The sequence below is a fragment of the Periplaneta americana genome, chromosome 8 (assembly GCF_040183065.1).
Source record: "Periplaneta americana isolate PAMFEO1 chromosome 8, P.americana_PAMFEO1_priV1, whole genome shotgun sequence".
Lineage (NCBI taxonomy): Eukaryota > Metazoa > Arthropoda > Insecta > Blattodea > Blattidae > Periplaneta > Periplaneta americana.
In genome coordinates, this window is record NC_091124.1 from 142,097,934 (window position 1) to 142,114,423 (window position 16,490).

Consider the following 16,490-nt stretch of genomic DNA (forward strand, 5'->3'; position numbering starts at 1 on the left):
TTTTTTCATTAGGAAGATATATATTTTTATACTGTTCTTTTTGCGGGGTCAAGCCAAATACAATCCCACGGGACATGGGAAATAAAAGAAAATAGAACAGAAATATCCAATCACAGTTGTCTGAAACAATTTTAAGTTAAGACAAAACAATTCGCCGTCCACGGGGACCAAATCCATAATCTTCTGCACGTCGCTCAGACAATGCAAATGACTGAGCTATTATGACGAGACATAAACTCTGTCATCTGCATGGTGTGTCGATCTCGTGATGACAGTCCAGTTCCAGTATTACACAGATGGGGAACGTAGTAGTGTGCACCTCGCGCTGTAAGCATCATCAACAGTACCTCAAAATTTTATTTCTATATCTGTACATACCAGCCAGAACCTCAATCAGATGTAAAGATTATATTATACCTTTAAAAATTAATTTTATACATGCTTAACCGCCATTAAACACTGCAGTCTTTCCTGTCTTCTACAATATATTTTTATGTTTGTGGTGTCTTATTTAACCATTATATTGTTCATTCAAGCAATATTTCAAATAATTTTTTTTTTCTGGCTGGAATCACATTTTAACCCACTTTGTCATGGTGCTTTTTGTTGATTGTCTGGCCATTAGGAGTGTACTCCTAATGAACCAAACCCTGATGGTCAAAAAAAAAAAAAAAAAAAAAAAAAAAACACCAGAACGTAAATCACTATCAAACGACGTCCAACATCTTTAATCACCAAAATCCTTCTTCATCTTCTGAATGTTCTCTTTTTGTGTCACTGAGTTTGTGGCAGAATTTTATTCAGATTCTCTCACCACTGTGCTCAGTCATGGTGGCACAGGGTGATAATATAACGAGCACAACCATAAAACAATAAGTACGAACTGTTTGCCAGTGATTGGATGAGGGCTAAAATTCTATTATGCCTAGGAAGACCTAAGACTACATGCCACAAAGTCTCATCCATATACTGCAAACAGTTTTGAAGTAATAAAATACAGACAGACATTTTTGAAACAGACCTCTTAAATGTAACTGATATAATATATTCTATACAAATTAGGATCAATCCCTTGGTTCAATTAAAAGTGGGGAGAAGAAACTCACTTGACAAAACGTGAGTACATTGCTATAGTTGTTAACTTCAGTGCTGACTCGACATTCCCTTATTATATAGAAGTAAACAATAATGTAGATTTATAATTTATAAAAAAGATCATGTATGTAACATTCTTCTTTTATTGGTACTCTGATTACATTCCATTCAAAATAAAGCTGTGAACATTATAAAAGATGGTAAATGTGGGGCAATATAGTTTCAAAATACACCAATTCTTTCAGAACTATAACAATTTTTGTAAATGGATACGTGTAAATTTATGAAACTATGGAATTTTCATTCAAAAGTTAAAAAAAAACAGACATGACAGTGTACAAAGAAAAAATAACATTCTATAAAATCACACACAATTTAAACGACTGTCAAAATATTAAACACACATGTAAAACACTAAATACTTAATCAAAATTCTGTTATTTGGTGCATATTCTAAGACAACAGAATTCACAACTTTGTAGTAATATGAATTCTGAGGAACCTGAGTAAACCGAAAATAATATTAAAATTTATAAACGGTAAACATTTTTCACTGTGTTCTCAAAAGTATCAGATACCAGTAGTTTGTAACTAAGTATTTCTCAAATTGAACTATTTGAATTTTAAACTGTTAAGAATTAAAAATTGTACGAGTGGAAATTAAAATCTTCAATTACAAGTGAACGACAATTTAGAACATCACTAAATTAATTAACTAGTATTACTAGCTGCTAAATATATTATTATAGATTTTCACAATATAAGAACAAAAATTTGTTTGCATCTCCTATGTTAAGTTCTACTGCTATCTGAATCAATCCACTTTATTTGGAACTTGTATGATAATGGGTTTAGAATTCATTTAGTGTTCTGGCATACTAGTAGAGAATAGTCAGAACCTACAAAGTACAAAGAAATTTTCAGTAGCATCACTTAACAAATCATTAATCACTGTAATTTGTAATAAATATATTCATTGTTGCTACCATATTTTTGTACTGTTTTGAACAAATTAAGAAATACAATTAAATTATTTGAAAACTACAAATTTATAACTTGTTTTACATGAATGATTAAGAGATGATTAGTAAATATTTATTTCTAAGAATTTTTACTTCAAAATTCAAAATATATCATTTGGTAGTCATTTATGATAACATCCACGCAATGAAATAAATAGCCTTTGACAGAAGGCAATATGTAACATTCATTTATGTACAAAATATATAAATATAACAGCTGAAATTATTTGCTCATACAAAGATGCTGAAATTATTATTTTCGTAAAGAACAATTTCCTTTTTATAAAAATATACAAATGATATATGGATTTACAAATATAAACAACGACTTAAAATTGCTTTTCTATTTATGTGGCTACAATACTTAAGAGTTTCAATATACTTATCAAAAATAAAAAGAAAACTCAAATATTTGCGATTTGAAGTCTGTAATGTCTTACATTAATGTATGTACTGTATGTATAGAAAATTAATAACACAGTCGTTTTCTTCTTGATGGTATTTTAGAAAATTCAACGTTTTTGTAAAATGTCACTGTGAATTCTACAATGCTAAATAATGATTATACATTCATGACGAAATTCAAGAATAACAATACATAAGAGTTAGTGTTCAGTCAAATTATTATTGTCAGAATTTAATATGAAATTATTATGGCATGGGAGAAATGTTCGAAACTTTAAGCTAAATTTTAACTTAAATTAAGGAGAGGAGGGTATGGTGAAATATGTAAATTCTAAACTAATAATGTTAAAGACTTGGTTTTTTCGTACATTTAATACTCAATGTGTTGTAATAACCTGTATTAATTTCATATTGATATCACTTCAGGTTTTCTCGTAACAACATTTTAAATATTAATTTTTTTTTTTGTTCGGGTACAAAATGTATTAAATAGGGTTAAAATTTAACATTTATTATTAAATTTTTTACTGTCTGGAATCAATCTTGCTATTTTCTTGCCTGAATCTTTAATAGTTTGTTTTTTTTTTTTTTTTTTAATATTTTCTTCCAAAAGCCAAGTGTTCATTGAAGAAAATAGTATTTAATTTACACATTTAAAATTTTTTTCTCGAATATTTGAAGTCATATCAATATTAAAATAGCAAGTAATGTGGCACACATATTAGAAAATTTCCACAAGAAAAGACAAGCTTTTTAGCTTCATTTGTGTGGGAGTTGATACATTTTGTACACGGCAAAGAGTAAGAAAAATGAGAAGTCGAGAAATGGAAAGTTAATTTTTACTTACAGTTTTGCTGGAAACAGGAATTCTGATCACTTCTAGAATATCAGAAATGGCCAGCCTTGTATGTTACACCTTCCCTTTACCTTGTAGCCTCTTCCAGTCTCAATCGAGCAAGTTTCACAGCACAAGAGACCCTCTGGAGAGTCGCTGAATGCTTTTTCTTCACGGTCAAGGAACATTGACAGTCTCGTTGTCTTGCCAGTTTGATGCTCTTAGCAGCAGTTGACACACCAGCAGCAGAATGTGTATCTGATAAGAGTTTTTGTGGTCCCATATTTTATTCACAAACTGCCTGTGCTACAGCCACTTTTATTCATAGCCTTGACCTGGAACTTTCCTTCAGGCATTTCTTCTATATCTGGGAATGGAGATTTTCATTTGCATTCTGTGTTCTTCCTTTTAGACACCTCTCCAGAAGACTACCAGAAGCAAGCCTCTGATTATAGACATAATAACTAGATGGTCTTCTGTTAAAGGTACCCAAGTCATTTCCTTATGGGGATGTGGCTGCTTATCTTCTGCTATGGCTCTCAGATAGAAGCATCAGGATGTGGAACCAGGAAGGCATTTACTGTGCTGGGGTTTCTCATCAGTTGATATACTGTTAGAAAAAGTTGAAAATATTGCTCTCTTCATGGCAGGAAGATCTCCTTTGTTTTCCAGGATAGCCTGGTAGTATTAAGTTAGTTTGGTGATGGTATCCGTTTCAGTGTTCAGTGCACTATGCCTTTTACCACCTAAAGTTACCCATTGGGACTTCCAGTGTGACACAAACCACGAAAACCTGTTCCCAGACGTTTATTCACGTGATTCACACACTCTTCCTTCTGTATCTCTATGACATCGCCATATGGTTTCACAGTATTTAGTTCCAAAAACGTTTTGCAATCACCATTGAACAACATTGTTGTGTACTGTAAACCACATTCTTCAGATCATTTCCACAGAATTACTGCTGCATCCTTCTCCATTGCCCCAGAAGAACCAGGAATTGAAAATTGTAATAAAATTCCTTCATCTAAAGAGCAAAGGAAACCTAATAATAAGTAAGAGGGCAAGCTGAATGCAGCACTTTAAAAATGGCGACGAAAACAGATCTTAGAGAGGCTGTATGTCCCTGAAAATTCGTGCAGTGATAAACCAAGTCTTGCACATTATTATGAAGCAAAAATGTAAATATCGTGTATTTTGATCAAAATGACCATTTTTTCACCTTATCCTCCCCTTAAACCAACAAAATAGTTCAAAATAATTATTCTCAGTTTTGATACCTGCACAGCCAGCTTTTAAAATTAATCTCATACCACTAATTTGAATTTGTAACTATACCAAAAATTAACCTTTAAAGAAAAATGGCGCTGATAAGCTTACTATAAAACAATAAAACTTGGGTAATTAATAATAACAATAAAAAACAGAAGAAAAAATTCGTTTACAGTATAGCGGAAATGCAATTTCTAAACCTCTGTCAAAATCTACTCTAGAAATGACGATTAGGAACAGAGATTGGTTAACCACTTAAAGAGCGTGGAAAATAATAGATTTCCAATACTGGCAGAAAAAGACAAGCTCAGTGGCAAAAGGGATCTGGATCATCCTAGGTATTGTGAATTGAAAGAAACCAGCACAGATCATTGGTCTAAATGTTGTGGTGATAGTGGTGGTAGTGGCAATGGTGGTACAGATGACAATGATGGTGGTGGTGGTGTTGTTTAAAAGAATGGCAATCAAAAAACTGTATATAAAAACAAACTGAGGCTATTTCCAATTTAAGCAATTTTTATTCAAGTTTTTATCTTTTCATAAAAAATAAAAATAACATATTGTCATGTCAGTATATTTACTGTTTTAATGGGACTTCAAATGTCTTACATAGACCTACTTGATGAGATAAAAATGAACTTTCTGAAAACTCCTCTTTAACTTGATTTAGAACTCCACAATTTTGACAGTTTGAAACTAAACTAAGTTTTAAAAGAGTTCTGTTTGCACATATCTAGAAAGCTCCATAGGCATTACCAAGGACAGTGAGACATAATTTAAATCACAAAGATATTTTATACATCAGTGATTTGTTTTTCTGTATTTGAAACGTATCAAGAATACGAAAACCACATCTACAAATATACATTTGTTAACTAAATTTCCATTGTAATGCAGACAGGCAATTCAACTATTGATCATACAAATTTAAAATTAGAATACTGAACAAGTTTAAACCCTGCCCTGTAATTCCTAACTTGTAGAAGATTCTTTTAAAATTAGTAGTGTAATATCTATAGTGCACGGTAAAAAGCACATAAGTCATAAATTGCAAGTTTACAGCAGAGCAAAAGTAAAGTTCGAAATGAGGACCAATATCATTATGATGGGCTGGAAATGTGATGGTTCTATATTCAGTGATGTCAAACTCGGCCACTAGAGTCACGTTGCTGTTATTTCTGGCATGACTCCTCCTCTTATGCCTTAGGAAGTGAAGGCTCTATAAAGTCTAGGTAGGTATTATCGTTTGTCTTTTTTGTTCTTTCGTTGCCGAGCTACCAGATGACTCTGCTTGCTGCACCGTTAAACATTATCATGTTGTAGCTCCTATGATAATAAATAAAACGCACTGTAATTTTTAGAATACATAGATAAATGTGTAATCAAAACATAGAAAAAAATTCTGAATCAAAATCTTTTTTGGAAAGTGAGAAAAAAAAATTATTAACTTCGAAGTGAGCTGTCCAAAATAGACATTGACATGATAAGTGACAAACTTTTTTATTTTTCACGTTTGATAGGGAGTCAAAGCGAGAGAAATGTTTAGGAAAAATGGAAATCACTTTTAAAAGTGGCTCCTACTCAAAATATTTACTGGTTTGCGAGTTACGGTGAGTTAAAGAAATGCGTTTTTTTTATACCTGGCGAACTTTCTTATGTGGAGTGACAACTTAATAAGTTATAACTACGGATTTTCATAGAAATCATCGCTCTGATTTCAAATTTGTTTTCAAAATATTTTCATTGCTTAAGGTTTTCGAGTTAATCGTGAGTTCTGAAATGTAATTAAAATCTTTCTAGTACATAAATAACACCTATGCTGACTAAACACTATGCTAGGGCAGGAAAGTGAAACAAGAGCTTTATTCCATGAAATAATAGTAATAATAATAATAATAATAATAATAATAATAATAATAATAATAGTGACAATAATATTCATAATAAATTTAAAGACTACTATAACATTCTTTTCATTTTTCTCAATTTCAAAGTACCGGTATGTCATATTAGTGTTTTATCAGCGTAGATGTTTTATATGTACTAGAAATATTTTAATTACATTTCAAAACTCACGGTTAACACGAAAACCTTAAGCAATGAAAATATTTTGAAAACAAATTTGATATAAGAGTGATGATTTCTATGAGAATCCACAGTTCTAACCTTAGGTTCTATTTTAATTACATTTCAAAACTCACAGTTAACTCAAAAACCTTAAGCAATTAAAATATTTTGAAAACAAATTTGAAATCAGAGTGATCATTTCTATGAGGATCTGCAGTTCTAAGTCCGCAAAAAAAAAAAAAAAAGCTCATCTCTTTAACTCACCGTAAACTTGCAACCCAGTAAAGATTTTGAGTAGCAGCCACTTTTAAAAGTAATTTCCATTCTTTCTAAATATTTCTCTCGCTTTGACCCCCTATGTAATGTGAAAAATAAAAAAAGTTTGTCGCTTATCATGTCAATGTCTATTTTGGACGGCTCACATCGAAGTTAATAATTTTTTTTTTCTACTTTCCAAAAAAGATTTTGATTTAGAATTTTTTTCTATGCTTTCCTTACACATTTATCTATGAATCCTAAAAGTTATAGTGCAATTGATTGACTCATAGAAGCTATGACGTGATAATGTTTAACGGTGCGGCAAACAGCATCCTCATGTGCTTTCTGCAAACGCCAATGAAAGAACTAAAATGGCAGACGATTATACCCACTGTCTATAGAGCCTTAGGAAGTGCATAACGTCATCAACAGTGAATGACAAGATGCACATGTTTAAATGTAGCTGACTTGCAACGTGATTGGCTGCTGGAAATAAGAGCAACGGGACTATAGTGGCAGTTGCCACAGGTTTGCCACAAGCTCAGGCCCAGGGCATCTTGTGCCCCGAGTTGCTAGCACAGTTCTTTGACAGAGATGCAAGAACTTCAAGTCCAAGAAATGGCTGTGTCTAAATCTAGACAAATAACCCGTGCTACTTTGCGTAGATTTTTTTAATATAGAAGGGGAGAATCTGTTCTAATGTAGGCTTGTAGCAAATGATATACAATGTTTAGTATGTAAACAGTACTTCTTTATAAAAAAAAAGTACCATATAAAACGACATTACGAGTTGAAACATCAGGCGAACTAAAAAGGATTTGATGGAGAAGAACGAGTTGCTCTAATAAAATGTCTGAAAGTGGATAAAAATGATGTAAGTAGTTCACTGACCCTGTGAAATATTACAATTATTTGTCTAACAAGTTAAATGCTATTTACAGTAGTTGCACAGTTTTCAAGCTCATGGAATTCACTGATATTACATGTGGGCCTATTTACTGTTGTACAATCCTAAGAGAAAACTATTTATTTATTTATTTTAGTAGGTTATTTTAAAGAGAAAACTACAAATCTGTTTCATAGAATCATAGTTAATATGTAAAAAGGTGTACCAGTAATATAGGTACATGACTGGACCTACATTTCGATGACCCAAAGGAATTTAAGATTGATCATTAAATTGATACTAAAGTTCGAAGAATAAGGAAGATGATTGTTTATTATTATTATTATTATTATTATTATTATTATTATTACACTTGTACTGTACCTTAGAATAATATTCTCCACTTACCAACTTCTACTCTTTGTCGTATTATTGAAGATGATCAATATTGGTAATTTAGAAGTTTCCCTGGTCTTACATTTGCAGACTGCAATATAATCGGTCACAGAACACTGAATAACGGCGTCTATCAGGTATGAATGAATTCTCGTTTGCTTTAGTCATCTACCCAGAGTCTGGTATTGTGCCCTGTGTAGGTTTATGGTGGCATTGAGTTTGACATGACTGCCTTATATAATTATGGAAAAGGATAGACATATGCCCTTTATAGCATCTGAAGAAGTACTTTTCTTGTGATCATATATAATAATAATAATAATAATAATAATAATGGCTTTATTTAACCTGGCAGAGTTAAGGCCGTAAGGCCTTCTCTTACACTCAACCAGGATTAAAACTTGCTTACACAGTTGAACATAAAACTAGATCAGAATTAAGTAATTACATACTGATACATAACGAGATCAAAAGAGGTAGTTACATAAAATTTACCTCATAAAATAAAAATAAACATAGTTAAATACATATTAATTTGTTAGAATCAAATACGAATCACATAAAAACAGAAGCCGATAATTCAATAAAAAAGAAAAATGTACACAGTAAAAATAAAAATAAACACATTAGTATACATATTAGTATTAGATTACAATTAAATAGGATTTACATAATTAAACCAGAAACCGACAATTGAATAAAATGTACACAAAAAATAGATTAATAATAAAAAACAACAACACAGTGGAATACATATTGGCATAAGTGATAAATAAACACGATTTAGATAATAAAAATAAGAAACAAAAAAAAATAAAAAATAAAAATAAATACAGTGGAACACATCTGCAACACGTTAGGTCTGGCAACTCATCATAAGATATTTTTCTAATTTACATTTAAAGGAAATTAAAGTTCGGCAGCCCTTGACTTCAGGCGGCAGAGAATTCCAGTGACGAGAAGTAGCAACAGTGAAAGACGAAGAATAAAGAGATGATGTGTGCAATGGTATTTCTAGCATGTTATCATATTGTGACCGAGTATTTAAGTTATGATACCGAGAAAGACTGTGGAATCGGACAGATAAGTAAGAGGGAGTAGAGGTGTGCAAAATTCGGTATAAGAGAGAAAGGGAATGTAACTTTCTCCTCTCATTTAACCTGAGCCACAATAATTTATCGAAAGAAGGCGAAATGTGGTCGTAGTAGCGGACATTACAAATGAAAGGAACACACGCATTATGAACACGTTGCAGTTTCTGGGATAAATCCACCCTGAGATCACTGAATAAAGCGTCACAATAATCGAAATGAGGCATAATATGAGTCTGTACAAGCGTCTGCTTTAATTTAGCTGGATAGTGGTACAATCTTTTTAATGAGTGAAGAGTGGAAAATACTTTCTTGCATGTGTGTTTGATATGCGTGTCCCAGGTAAGGTTAGATTCAAAATGAACTCCCAGGTTTTTTACAGTTGAACTGAATGGAATGATCGCTTCATTCAGGGTCACAGGAGGAAGGTTGAGCTTATTAATATCGGGGATTAATCTTTTATTCGAAAATAAGATGGCCTGTGATTTATCTGTATTTAAGTTAAGTCCGAATTGTTGAGACCAAGATGAAACGGATTCGAGATCTTTATTGAGTCTATTAATACAGTCACTTAGTCTATCAGGACTGGCGGAAATGTATAATTGAACGTCATCTGCATAAATATGATATCTGCAATATTTAAATGACTTGGCGATATCGTTAATATAGAGACAGAAAAGCAATGGACCCAATACCGAACCCTGGGGAAATCCTGACTCTACTGTCTGCCAGAGGAGAACCGATTATTAAAGACAACACGCTGCTGGCGGCCAGTGAGGTAGAAGTGCATCCAGGTGATAACGCTGTCAGAAAAATTTAACACTTGAAGTTTAGTTAATAGTAGATCCGTGTCAACAGAGTCAAATGCTTTGCTATAATCCAATAAAATTAATATTGTTGCTAGTCGTTTATCCATAGCCTCCCGTATATCTTCAGTTAAATTCAATAAGGCAATAGGTTATAACTCAAAACCACTAATTTCTGACTTACGCCCTTTTTACTGCGCACCACATATTTTCTAAACTGTGTGTTCAAATGTATTAAAATATTTATCAAGAAATTTAAATTACTATGTCCTACCTAAATCCACAATGTAGTTTCCTTGCACTATAGGGAAATCATTCCGAAGATATGTTCAAATGACACACAATTTTTTTATTTTTTTTGATAACATAAATCTACCTGTTCAGTTTCAGTATGGAATAAATTACTAAAGTATTTAGAAAACCCTTTCATCCAGGGGCAAAGGGTTTTTATATATTCAGTAAATCATTTCCATTGGCCTCTTATCTTTACTTCCCTTCCGAAGTTACTCTATCAGTTCTTAGAAATCCATCATTTTCAACTGTGTATGAATCAATAAATCTCTGTTTTAATGGCAAGCACTAATATGCCAAGAACAATTAAAGTTCAGATAATAACTGTCTTAATTTTTAACAGATGCGTTACGTAGTGTAAGACCCAAGCAATAGAAGAAGCAATTTAGTTCAGTTCTATTACTAAAGTCCGGATTTATATGCACTATAAAGTTAATACTGCTACATCGTATATGTTTAACCATACTCCCATATGCATCTTATATCAGATATTTCTGGATACTTAGGTGTGGTGTGGAAAGCAATGCATATTATGTCCAATCACAGACGTCATTAAAGAAGATTAAAAAATGTAAGTGCTGCATCTCTTGATAACCACTTTAATAGTAACTTGCACGTGTAATATGCTCGGCACATGGCTCAATAGGTGACTACTTGCCTCCTTTAAATATTATTAGATAAAGTCTGGAAGATTTAAATTTCGTAACATTGTAAACCACATTTTCTCAACCATAATGTACACCATGCTTACTCAAGTATGTCACTTTTAGCTTATAGTGCATAAAAATCCGGGCCCTATCTATTACAAATGCCTTACTGTTACTTAATACTCAATGAGTAATTCTTAAAAGAAAATAAAAGATAAATGTTCTATGTATCATAGTCTTATAACTAAAGCCTGGAAGTTAGGCAAAATGCCCTTTTAACTGGGTATATTTGCAATGGGGTTTAATAGAGGAAAAACATGTTTCCGCACATTTCAGGATAGTAGGACCAGTTTTTATTTTGCATTTTTTTTGCCTATTTAAGTTTCAATGTCTTATTTCATCTTTGTTGCATTTGATAGCTATTTTCTGCTATTGTGTACATACAGTGCATTAAATAAAATCAGTACAAGGAAACAATTTTACTAATTCCGAATATATTAAAAATATAAATGAAAACATTTTTTTATTTTATAAATGAAACACCTGTTACAAAAATTAAACAATATTTTTTTAATAATGGGAATCTCTATTGAGAATCTCACTCCACATTATAATACATTTAAATTATTTGTGGCAGCATGCCTACAAACCAGCCCTAAGCTGATCAGTTGCCCGAGAGTGCTGGTGGGACCAGTTACTGCTATTGTATCTCACACCTCGAAGCAGTTGCTTTGTCTCATCTGAGAATTCACTTTCTACAGATTCCAAGAAAACAGTGCAGGGAGAAAAAAAATTAATTCTTTGACAGACTAAATCAAATCGTACTGAAAGCAATTAGCAGGATTGGCACATTAGTTTGTGCTATTGTTACTAGTGAGTCCATCCACACAACAGCATGTTTTAAGTAAGCTACAATCACTTCGGTGAAAGTATAACGATCTTTTTCAATGATGAAAAAATTCTCTCTGACAGACTGCTGACTGTTGATAACTTGAAAAAACATCTTGTTGTCGTAAGTAACAATGAAAAGTAAGAATAAGCACTGAAATGTGATACACAGGTTTATTAAATAACCTATATTAAATTAAAATTACTATTTGATGATTGTACAGTATATTTTGGTAATTTTTAAATGCCTACTTTTATAATTTTACTGCCTATTTCCTGAATTTTAGGTGCCTATTTGCCTGCCTATTTTAGCCAAAATAAATGCCTGAACTTCCGGGCTCTAGTTATAATTGAAGATTAAAGAGTTTGATAAATGTGATGTTCTTTGTTAATCACCATAAGGCAAAGATGAACCAACAATAGATTTTATTCTTGAAGAATATGACAACAATGTTGGCAATAAAATGTCTGAGTAATTAGTTATCAAGAAAAAGAAGAGACCCTGCTGAGCATGCCACAGATCTGTATAACAAATAAAACATTTATAATGCGAAAGAAATAACTTTTAACAAAGAAAGGATAGAGATGCAACTAAAACTTTCCTAACAGTAAGTCATATGATACATAAATGTCAAACAAATATACATATGTTCACATGGGCTGACTTTTATAAACCAGATCAACTGCCTTGATTCTAAGTTGTACAGGTGAAATTACATACATTTCCTGCTTTTAATGTCTGAAGATTAAAAATATGACAAATGATGATTCACATGGAATATGGTGTAATGCTTTTGAGAACTGTTAATGATTTTAAGAGCATTCGCAATTTAATTAGTGCAAAATAATTGCGTCTGATAGTAAATGTTGGTGTGTATATATACGTTCAAGAGAAAAATATTGCTGTGATAATACTTCAGAGAAAAATGTAAGAATCTGAAATGACCTGCATTTCTGAACCTGTTAATTTACTATATGCTGAAGTCCTGATAATTTCGTTTTCAGCTTTCCATAAATATTTGATACAACAATATTGCGAATATTCATAATACAGTCTGTTCAAATGAAGTGAATATGATTTCAACGTAATATTGTACAAAAAATAAAAAGCGCAGGAATACGAAGTAATTATATTTTTGTATTATACAGAGTGGTCTGTCATTCGCACAACATTATTTCTTGTCAAAAAAAGTCTTTAATTTTGTGTAATGTGGCAATACTGTGCGATGAAATCCCTAGGAAATGTGAGTTGAAATTCGTAACAGTAGTGAAAAGCTAGGTGAGCCTCATATTGGGGAATCTTGTGAGCTTGAAGAATTGGAAACTGGAGTTCGAGGGTTCGAAAATAAGATCCTTTATTTCTTTAAACATTATTTACTGTGTACATATGTTGGCTTGGCTTTTCGAGGGCCAGACCAGGAATGGCTCCATGCACTTGTTTTGGCCCATTATGCAGCCTATATATGCGATGATTAACAAAGTCTGAGTAGTATTTGTGACTCCGATGCTGACAGGTGGGTAATTCTGCCTGTCCTGATAGAGACAAGTCCTGTCAGCATACAAGTAGTCTGATAAGTCCCAAGGTCCGAAGCCCTAAGTGGTTCCTATGTCAGCTTCGGAAACCCATATCACCTTCAGGACTTCACCGGAGCCTATTTTTAACTACAGCATAATATGACATATGAAATGAGGGGAAGGTAGAGTGTTTTGTGGAGTGATAGAGGGAAACGGGAATGTACTAACAAAAACCTTTGTCCACCAACAAATTCCATCACAACTAGCCGGGGATCGAAATTGGACTGCTAGATGGAAGACCAGTGCACTAGTACTTGAGCCATGACGCAGCACGCACACATATTACATCTCACCGACATTTAAAATATACTTATTGTATTGTAGTTTACAGTCTACAATTACTGTACTGTACATATTTGTTATTTAATCTCAAACATGTAAATTTATTTTGCTCTTTGGCTTCAAACATTTAAGCAGATTAGGTTACAGACTTCAAAAGAAAGACTGACATACATGAGATTAAATAACATATGTACAAGTAACTGTAGACTACATGTTACAGTACAATAGTCAATTTTAAATTTCTGTATGAAATAAGATGCCAGTGCAGTAAACAGCATTAAAAAAAGAAGAATCGTGATTTTGGACTTTTGAACTACAGCTTTAAATTCTTCAAGAGCACAACAAGCTTATATATCTTCTGCACTAAGGCTATGAATTTCAAGTCACATTTTTCAACAACTTCATTACATAGCACTGCCATATCTTCCGAAATTAAATGTCACTTTTTAAAAAAGTAAGGCTCAGATCCAAATATTGACGAGAGTATTTTCAACTCAGTTTTGGATGTAGAATAACACCATATTGTTCCTTAGCGAGAATTACGGACCACTCTGTATATGTTCAAGTTTTAATTCAAGTTCACTCACTCTGTAAATTTTCAGGCATACCTTTGTTTTCAGTTGGAAAATTTTAAGTCTTTCCTGAACAGAATCATTATTCATACTACAATGCACATAATGAGAGACGTCAAAGATGTTGGGCAATGAAATGGAAATATGTAAATATTTCCAGTTATAACTGGAGAGCATGTCTCTAAATAATGTTAATACTTATATGGACTATGTAAGAAATCCTCTTGTATAACAACTATGTTTTCAAGGGATCGGTCCGTATGTATCAACTGCTGTTCACTTTGTAATTTTGTCAGCAACTGAGCTGGTTTCGATGAACTTGTTATAACTGTGATACATGGTTAATCTAGATGGTGGGTCACTGTTGAAGTAGGCTTTATATTTTCTGCAAACCACTACGGGAGACTGAAACACCTTCATCCATCTTTAATCTTTGCTCCAAGCTGAATCTTGTAGCCATTTTTACAATAGAGAGGAAAACAAATTCATTGTAGCTATAGAAATATCATGACTTCGAAGAATGAAAACATGTTGTCCTTAAGAGTATGTCTATAATCATATAAATATAAACTGAATCACTAACCACATAAGTGTTACCATTTTTTAGAGACACGGTGTACAATATAGATAATATAAAGATTCAATGAGAATTGTGTTGTGCTTCAGCCAGTAAATCACTAAAAGTTGACTTTAGCTCTAACTTAGATTAACTTAGGCTTGGAAAATTAATATACTTACAGCAAAGCCTATGATTAAAATATAAATACACAATCATTGCATATGGCCACCAAAATTATCATAGCAGAAGTAGCCAAGTTGAAGGAAAACAAAGCCATGTTTAATGTGTGCACCATGTTTTTCTCTAAATGATGCTGCTTGTACTGTAGGTGGATATTTTTGCTTGAAGAAATCTTCACACTGTCTTGTACTGTAGCAGCGTGATTTAAGGCATGCCTTGGACCAATAATATCGAATGAGAGCCAGTTCAAGTGTTCATAGGAAAGAAATTTTCTCATGAAATAATTATGATCAGTATGTGAGATCAGTATCTATTCAGCAAGTGTGGAATTTGAGGGGCTACAGTGAGCAGCGAAATCCAGTTTTGTAAGCCAGCCATAAAGGTTGGGAGGATCATCGTGCTGAACACATTATCTTTATCCTGGTTGGATGATCATTCAACCCCATCTGAGGCATGTGGACGTGAAATCGGCAGTCAGCCTTGACTTCCCCCATCCCACTCTCCAAGAACTTTCTTATCATGGATTCAATTTTTAAATTTTTTTCAGCACAATTTGGTAAATAATCTTATTTCCATTGTTATAACAGATTTAGATTTGTGAAACAAAACACACTGCTGACAGACTGAGCCTAAGAATGATGTTGACTTTCAGAAATTTTCAACATTTTGCAACTGAAATGTTTGTGCCGATGTGGACACTAACGTGATTAAGAACTTGAACATATGCCTACCAAAAACATTTATTTTAAATTCCTTTTCCCTTTGCTTTTAAGCAATAGTACATTGAAAAGGTAGACACTTCATGTGCACACACTGTGTTTACTTTCTCCTTTCTCACTGTTTCCTCACAGTTCCCTTCAAACTTCCATATTCACAGATCTTAAAGCTATTATTTATGCTCCTGTCACATTTTCGAAGTGAATTTCTCCATCAATTCCCTGGCCTTGAAAGCCAATTGCCGTACTTCATCAGAAGCTACTATATGCTGTTTCTCAAGATATGCTCGACTATTAGTTTCAGTGTCTTCTAGAAAATACCTGAAACAAAAAAAATATATATATATATAATAAAAATAGTCATCATCAGCTTACTGTTATGTTGCAGTTCTTGCTCTGTAAGAACTGTTACAGTCTACAAGAAATTTTTCAATCATTTGTTTTAGTCGCTTATTTACTGATTCTGTATCAACTACTCGGTTATTTAACATCAATGGGAGTTGAGAAAAACCTCGAATAAACACAATCAGGTAATCAGCCCAAGCAGGAATCGAACCTGCGCCCGAGTGCAACTCTGGGTCAGCAGGCAAGCGCCTTAGCTGACTGACCAACCATCTTGTCATGGGATGTCCCAATAAAATATGTGA

At 32.8% G+C, this 16,490-nt stretch overlaps 1 protein-coding gene and 1 long non-coding RNA gene across 2 annotated transcripts in view; one reads left to right on the forward strand and one right to left on the reverse strand.

Moving 5' to 3' along the window:
• The window catches only part of LOC138705120 (uncharacterized), a 106,508-nt gene that overhangs the window by 15,362 nt on the left and 74,656 nt on the right, over positions 1-16,490 (forward strand). The gene's annotated exons all lie outside the window — the stretch shown is intronic.
• The window catches only part of LOC138705113 (malonyl-CoA decarboxylase, mitochondrial-like), a 96,976-nt gene continuing 81,704 nt past the window's right edge, over positions 1,219-16,490 (reverse strand). The window contains exon 10 of the mRNA XM_069833753.1: positions 1,219-16,164. Coding sequence (XP_069689854.1) covers positions 16,032-16,164 — 133 coding nt within the window. The 3' untranslated portion in view covers positions 1,219-16,031. The remainder of the gene's footprint in view (positions 16,165-16,490) is intronic.